Consider the following 8,646-nt stretch of genomic DNA (forward strand, 5'->3'; position numbering starts at 1 on the left):
CCCCCCCAGGTGCCTGTCGGGGCCTGGGTTTCAGCTGTGCACACCACAGCAGTGGGCAATGAGCTTAAAGCCCCTGATGGCTCTGGACACTGACTCTCACCAGTGATTGTCCAGTCTTTGATGCATAGCAAGTAATTGCGAAGACCATGACCTGGATCAAGCACACCTTTGTCTATAGACAGACATCTTTGCATTTCAGTGTTCTGGAGAGGTCTCTGATAGCAAACTTTCCTAATCCAATTCATTTTTTCATTTCCTGGCTGTTGGTCCCAAGAGTGTTGATTGTGGACCCAAGCAAGCTGAAATTGTTAACCATCCCAGTCTCTTCTCCGTCTCTCATGGTGCTGCTAATTGGCTCAGCAGTGAAAATCTTTGTTTTCTTTCTCTTGAGCTTCAATCCTTATTAAAGACTGCAGTCCTTGACCTTCTGCAGGTCCTTTAGGTCCTCCTCAGTTTCAGTGAGCAAGTTTGTGTCATCCTCATAATGGAAGTTGTTGATGAGTCTTCCTTAAATTCTGATGCCACATTTCTCCTCATAAAGACTAGCCACTTGAATGATCTGTTCCACATATAGATTGAAAAGATGTGGAGGCTCATCAACACACACATTTCCTGATTTTGGACCATACAGTGTTTTATTGCTCTGTTCTGATTACTGTCCAAATATAGATTTCGCATGAGCACACTCAGGTGTTCTGGGATTCCCATTCTTCTCAAGGTTAGACACAATTTATTGTGATCCACACAATCAAATGCCTTTGCATAGTTAATGAAACACAGATAAACACTCCACTGCTACTTGCTGCTTTCAGCCAAGATCCCTCTGACATTGGCAATGAGGTCGTCAGTGCTATGGCCTTTTCTAAACCCAGCCTGTACTTCTGGTAGTTCTCTATTGGTTGTACTGTTCTAGTCATTTTGGGATAATCTTCAGGATTTTGCTTGCGTGTGATATTAGTAATATTGTTTGATAATTTCCACAGTCTTTCAGATCACCCTTTTTTGGAATGGGAATAAATATGGATCTTTGCCATCCAGTTGGCCAGGTAACTGTCCTCCAGATTTCTTGATACAACTTGGTAAGCACTAGTTGTTGCTGTTGTTGATTGCTGTCGAGTCAAGCAGGACTCACAGTGACCCTATGAACAAAAAGATCTGAACTTTTTCTATAACTATTGTCATTTCTCTAAGTTCATAGAGTTTCCAGAGGCATGTAAAGAGCCATATTTATTCCCATTCCAAGAAAGATGATTCAGTAGAATGTGGAAACTGTAGAACAATATCATTAATATCACATGCAAGCAAAATACTGATGAAGATCACTAAAAAATGGCTAGAAAAATACATAGACAAGAGAACTGCCAGAAATTCAAGCTGGATTTAGAAGGGTCCATAGGACCATGGACATCATTGCTGATGTCAAAGGGATTCTTGCTGAAATCAAAGAGTACCAGAAGAATGTCTGTTTATGCTTTATTGACTCTGCAAAGGCATTTGACTGTATGAATCATGAAAAAATTATGGCTTACATTGAGAAGAATGGGAATCCCAGAACACCTAATTGTGCTCATTCAAGACCTATACCTACACAAAGAATCTGTTGTTTGAACAGAGCAAGAGAAGTCTACATGGTTTAAAATTAAGAAAGGTGTGCATCATGATTGTAATGATTGTATCCTTTCTCCTTACCTGTTCAGTCTGTATGCAAGTTAGATTATTCCATATTCTGGACTCTATGAACAAGAATGTGGCATCAAAATCAGAGGAGACTCATCAGTAACCTATATTATGTAAATGACATACCTTGCTTGGTAAAGTGAGGAAGACTTGAAATGCTTGCTGCAGAGGATAAAAGATTAACCTTCAATATGGATTGCATGTCAACATCAAGAAAATAAAAATTCTGTTAAACCAATAGACAACAGCAGAATAGATGGAGAAATGATTGAAACTGTCAATGACTTCATCTTACTTGTATTCACAGTCAACACCCTTGATATCACCAGTCAGGAAATCTGAAATTGCACTGGAAAGTCTGTAGTCAGGGACCTCTCCGAATTATTGAGGGGCATTGATGTCAGTTTGAGGACTAAGGTTCACCAGATTCAGGTCATAGTTTTTTTGAACACTTGCGGTGCTACTGAGAGCTGGACAAAGAATTCAATGGCTGAAAAAAAAAATTGAATGGCTGAAGAAACGATGCTTTTGAACTATGCTGTTAGAGAAGTGTGCTGAACACACCCTGGATTCCTAAAGAAAACACAGAAATGAAATGTCTTGGAGAAGGTGCAGCCAGAATGTTCATTGGAGGCATAGGTGATAAAACTTCATCTCACATACTTTGGGCATGTTGTTAGGAGAGGCTTTTCTGTAGGGTTATCATGCTTGGAAAGATGGAGAGTCAGAAAGAGACAACAACCCTCAATGAGATGTATTGACACCGACTGTGGCAGTGGACTTGAGATATCAGATAGTGTGAAGATGGCCTAGGATAAGACAGGTTTCAGATCTGTTGTTCATAGGCTCGCTATGAGTCATACTTGACCTAATAACAACAACAACCACAACCAAAATTCTATTTCTTTACTTCAAGACATCTGAGAGGCTTTAATTATCTCTTTTAAGGACTTTTTATTAGCCTGGGGGCTACCATCCCAAGAAATATACTTTGACAAACACTGAAATTTAAATCTGTTATCAAATTGACTGGCTTAATAAATAAATAAAAATTGACTGTATATTCATTTACCTGTTAATAGTTTATTTTTAATCTGATACATAAGTTGAATTTTAATATTATTTGCTTTTCAAAACTAGGTCTTAAGAGTATTGTTTATGGTTTACCATGTACATCTAATTTGATAAATCATGTTTGACTATGTTAATATATTAGACATGATGCCTAAAACAGCTTCTCTCTGTACTTGTAACTTGACTATTTCATTTTTCCTTTTTGTGTAGGTATGCCCTTATATGTCAGCAGTGTTTTTCTCATAATGGAATGGCTTTGAAGGAAGAATTTGAATACATTGGTAAGAATTACTAGGCAGTTTGATTTAAAATATTTTATTCTTAAATAAATTATCCTATGCCACTTTCCCTTGTATTGCCAATTTATTACAGTAACCAGTGGGGAGACAACAAAACTTTTTCTCTTACAGTATAGTCTCTAGTCCAGTTGTTCTTAAGGCTCATTATCTCTTAGAATTACCTCAAGATGTTTTATAAATTATACTAATGACTTACATATAGTGTGATTTCATTAATTTGGGGCATTGTCCAAGTAATATAAATTTTTTTTCAGTTCCAGAGATAATTCTCATGTGCAGCTACTATTAAAAACTATTGTATTAAAGTTATTCTGTGTCTGAGATTTAATATCTTATTTTTTACTTTGATATAAGCAAGGATCTAGGTATTTAATATATCTGATATAATATTGTTGACTGGAACATTATTAATAGTGCTTTGCTTTTAATTAGTCTGCATTGTAACTGTTTAAAGCCTTTTCTGCTTTAAACTTGGTATTCTAAAAAGAGAAAATATACTTTAAAATTAGCTTTAGGTAGACCAAGTTTTGTAATAATATTAGAACACCTCTGACTTTCACAAGAATTTAATAACTTTTGAAGGGTTCTTTGGCAATTGACACAATAATCTTGCATGTTATCTAATTAGTTCTTAAGCTCTATTTTTTTTAATTTATTTTTTTAAGCAACATATATTTTTTACAGCATATTCTTCCCATTTAATTTTTCCCCCATTCATTCATTGTTGCACATTTTCTTCTCTGCCCATCCCCCCCCTCAGTTCGCTTTTCTCTTTGAAAAGAAAAAAAAATTCTTTCATTGTTATACAATCTTCCCCAAGTCCATAGTCCACTTTACTATGCATTTCTTTTTCTGAAATTTTGTCATGAAAATAATACCTAGTCATTTTGATTTGTGGTTTTGTTTATTTTAAAAACTTCTTGCAGCCTTTCGATGTGCCTACTGTTTTTTCTTGAATCCTGCAAGAAAAACTCGACCCCAGGCTCCAAGACTTCCAGAGTTTAGTTTTGAGAAGAGGCAGACAATAGAAAGCTCTATTTCAAGTGGTCCATTGCCATCAGGAAATGTGCATCCATCAGAAAGCCAAGTCAGTGAAGGTATGAATATATTAATTGGAGTGTTTTGTCCCTTATTAATGTGTGCCATTTAACAATGAAGCATAGCATTTTTGTTTATGTAGAATGGATTAGATGACCTGATTTTGCTGCATGCTTATATCAGCTATTGCTCTGATACTGTAGTCTTCTTTGTGATTGTTATCATATGTTTCACTTTTAAAATGGAAGTTTCATTGTGTTAAGCAAGATCTAATAATGGTTTGACCTCTTGGATATTTGACTAGGAATGTGTTCCTTAAATCTTTTTTTCATGTTATCTCAATAAAGCAGAATGAGGATTATGCAACATTGCTTTTAAGGGTAGCATTCTTTTTATTATTTTTTAAAATTTTATATTGGTTTGCATACAAAATTCATATATATTGCATTTCACACTTTCTTGTGTTTCAGACAGTCATTTCTATGCACTGTGTTTTATAAATTAATCACCATTGATATATGCCCATCATTATAAGATTTGTGATATACATTGATAAGATAGGTTTGTATCTCTCTATTACATGAGCTAGAAGAAGTTACCAGGAAGCAGAAAACTTTGCAAATAGAAAGTTATGCTTACATAAAACTTTAGCTCTTTTGAAGCTAATAGTTTATAGAGACCTATGGAAGTAATATTAGTGATGCTTGAGGTACATATCTTTGATGTAAAATCCCACTTATTGTAGAGAAACAGAATTTATTGGAGTTTATAGATATTAGAATTAATCTTGTAATTGTTTTATTAATTCTTGTGGCAGTGACATGTAAAGTTGAAATCTGATAAGTAATTGCCAACTATATTATGCAATTTATATCACTTTAGGAGTGTTTTGTTATACCTATAGTACTATTTATTAAGCAATTCTGAATTACAGAGATTGTTAAAATTATGGCATAGGGCATGATATTTTGTGCTTACTCCAGTGTATATTCTTTGTTTACCCACTCATTAGTAGAAATCTCTTCAGTTTCTCAGATTATAATTTACTACATATATTTCATTTTTTATAAATGCATGGAACAAAAATTATTTTAACCAGGAAGAACTTGCTGACATCAGAAGTTTAGTGTGAGAATTTGAGAGTTTTAAGAATTACTGTTTTGAAGAATTAACCTTAAATATGTGTGTTGAATTGGGCTTGGCTTTTGGCTTACTAACAAATATCAAAATGGGTTGAAATACAGGTAGTCATGACCAAGGCTTGTATACTTCCAACACTGAATTCATCTTCTCCAAGTCCACAGCCTCAACTCCAAACACAGTGTCAAAGATTTCCTATTGCTTGAGTCATGCTCTGAGCTGCATGCTATCACACGCAACTGTCTGCCTTGCCAAAGCAGCCTCTTGGAACTGAAAATTAAAGACTTTTCATGCTGAAGATGCCTAGAGGAAAAAAATGAAGTCCATCTCATGAATAGCCTTACTTTTGAAAGCTAAAGTGAATAGTTGAAAGCCTATAGTGGTTGGGACCAAAAAACCAAATAAAACAACCAGCAAAATAAAAAATAAAAAATTGATAGTGAATCCCATGCTTTCTACCTTCTGCTAAAGTCGAGATGGACAGTTAGCAAACAACACCCAGCTCTACCTTTCCTTCTCATCTAATCTAGGAGGAGCAATGCCCCAGATGTCTCATTTTCTGTCTGAAATCTCCGGAATGAAGTCTAAGTGGCTCAAACTCAACCCCAATAAGGTAATGTTAATAGGGAAAGAAAAAACTTGAGTCAGAATCTGATCACTCCATAGTATTAGGAACTGAAGGATCAAGTCCATTTGGTTAAGATAGTCTCTAGAGTAGTCAGCTTCTCATACTTCTCTTTGGACTCATCAAAAATGCCTTTGAGCACCATATTTCTTCTTTGCCTTTCCAGAAGACTGAAACGTTCCTTCGAGACTCCGATCTCAACACTATGATAAACAGTTAATCAGTTCCAAGCTGGATTCTCTTAGTAAATGACTGGAAGCATTTCTGATGAACAGATAAAGGCTGAATTTGCTTTGAATGTCAGTGGCATTTGTGCTAAGATTAAATTGAACTATTAAGTAACATATCATCTCAATTACCTACTCTTTGTCTCAGTAGCCAGTATAATTGAGGGCTTAGTTTTTTAAGTTCTAAATTCTTGAATGATCAAGAAACTTGATATCTGAGGAAAAAAGTTCTCACTTTAATTTTAATACTTTAAAAAATATTAAAACAGCTTCTTAATAACTATAGGAACTGCAGAGTTTGATACAGTTGAATTAATAGATGGAAAAGTGGTAACTTTCTTCCATCTAAACATTTTTTCAGTGACTATTTATGTGAATAATCTAAACTTAATAAAAACAATATTTTTTCCAATCTTAAGTTTTGTCTGGATTCTTATACTGGAAGATTTTGCATTTAGGAGGAAGTACAAGATTTTTAAAAATTTTGGACTGGTCTGTAGAAAAACATTTGGAATCTTGGAACGTTTTCATCAAAGAAGGAAACCTAGAAGAATTTGTCATATTAATTGCTTACTTGAATTCCTAGAATATTTTCTAGGATTGTATATCCAGATGTTTTGGTAGTAGAATATTAGAGAAACATAAGAGAATAGAGAGATAGATTATCTTTTTTCTGAGCACATTAGTAGATGGAGTGTGCCAAAATAATGAATTGCTTTTAGGATTCTCAATTCCCTTTATAGTGAAGTAAATAGTACAGTAATAGTTGAATTTCTGCTTGTTCACATTATGCTAATTTATCATCATTGTTTTCCTTAAAAAAGTATAGCTCATGAGATATATCACACAAGGGAGTTTGTGTTAGATATTGCAGCCACAGTATGAAGTTTATGCATTGCGAGTACACCAACACAGTGATTTTTGCTTAGCATGTTTAAAAGACTTTAATAACTCATTTATTGAGTATAGGTCTCATGTGCATTTTAGTAGTAAAAAAGTTCTTATTCTGTTGGAAGTAACTTGCTAATAATAAAACTCAAGATTCATTTATTTATGTAAATTATATGATTTTTTACCTTACCAAATAAGATATAGTTATCATTAGGTTATTGAACTAGGGAAAATTCCTTACTCCAAGAAGTTGTATTTTATGATAATGTAAGTTTTGTTGAATTCTGTGTATTTATCAGGTCCACACATCTTTATTTATATTAAACTATACACAGCATACCTTAAATATAAGGTCATTTGTAGTATTTTTTTATATATTTGTTTTAGATGCAGAGCTCCTTTTCTGAAATACCTTCTTCACTTAATAATTTCTAGATAATTGCTTAACAATAAAGACCTAACCTTAGACCCCTTTATAAATCCGTATGAACACAAGGGCTAGTTTGTTTTTTTTTTAAATTGTTTTATTGTTTTCTAATTGATTTGTCAAAACTCTTATAAATTATAGCATTCTGTGTATTGACTACTAGCTATTTTCTTATAAATGGTTAGAATTTAATTTTTAAAAACTTCTTGAGCCTTTGTCTTGACTTGTGAAATTCATCCAGTTAGTCCTTGAATATAAATTAACCATTTTTCTTAAGACATTAAAATCTTGTAAAAATGACTTTCATTAAGACCTTTTAGTTCAAAGACAAATTGCCAATTTTGTCTTAATCAAGTTTCTATGGGTAAGTTTTATAGTTTGTACATATAGTGAGTACTGTGTAATGCATTAAGCAAGACAACTTTTTGGTTATTATAAAAAGAAAGAAAATTAAGTATCTGAATGAATTCACCAATACATGAAGGGTTTTTTTTTAAGGCTCTATCTGTCTATCTAACTATTAACCTAACTTCCCTGTGAAAATATATGACGTTGTTTTTCTAGACTGTTGTTAATTTTCTCAGGAAATTATTTATTCAAGGGATAGAATAAAAGCCTAAAGGTAAGATAATGTTGATACATGCTTTTCGCATGTGTGTGGTTTATAGGCAGTGGTTTCATTATACAATTACACTCGGTTTTATGAATTTGAGCTGTCTAGCTGAGGCTTATCCCCCAGACAACTAGAAGCCAGTTGTTACTATCTGGTAGAAAGAAGCATTTCCCAAGAATATTGGGATAGGAAAAAAACCCAAATTCCTTGTATCATTTTTGTTTTATTATGATGCAATGTTTCTTTGTTGGTATTAAAACTGCCAGGGTAGATTTTTAAAAGATTTTTATTACAGATGAAACTAGGTCATTCAGGTAACTTTGTTTCATATCTTAATCTTTAACTGGTGCTATATGGAAAAGATTAGACCCCTTTATAAATTGATATGAACACAAGGGCTAGTTTTTCTTTTATTGTTTTATATTCATATGTTAGCATCTTCATAAGTGTATTTTATGCCACCAAGTTATTTTAAACTACAGCTACACTGAAATAATGTACAATTTTTATTGTTGTTGTTTTTTGTTGTTATGTGCCATCGAGTCGCCTGCGACTCATATCGACCCTATGTACAACAGCCCTAAACTCCGCTCTGTCCTGTGCCAATCGCACTGTCTCTGACACTCCCATCCCAA

General features: G+C 33.7%; 1 protein-coding gene across 1 annotated transcript in view; it reads left to right on the forward strand.

Annotated features, from left to right (window-relative positions):
- The window catches only part of KIAA1715 (KIAA1715 ortholog), a 112,411-nt gene that overhangs the window by 99,011 nt on the left and 4,754 nt on the right, over positions 1-8,646 (forward strand). The window contains exons 11-12 of the mRNA XM_006878810.1: positions 2,962-3,032; positions 3,977-4,147. Coding sequence (XP_006878872.1) covers positions 2,962-3,032; positions 3,977-4,147 — 242 coding nt within the window. The remainder of the gene's footprint in view (positions 1-2,961; positions 3,033-3,976; positions 4,148-8,646) is intronic.

The sequence above is a fragment of the Elephantulus edwardii genome, unplaced genomic scaffold (genome assembly GCF_000299155.1).
Source record: "Elephantulus edwardii isolate Elephantulus edwardi_28Jun2011 unplaced genomic scaffold, EleEdw1.0 scaffold00001, whole genome shotgun sequence".
Lineage (NCBI taxonomy): Eukaryota > Metazoa > Chordata > Mammalia > Macroscelidea > Macroscelididae > Elephantulus > Elephantulus edwardii.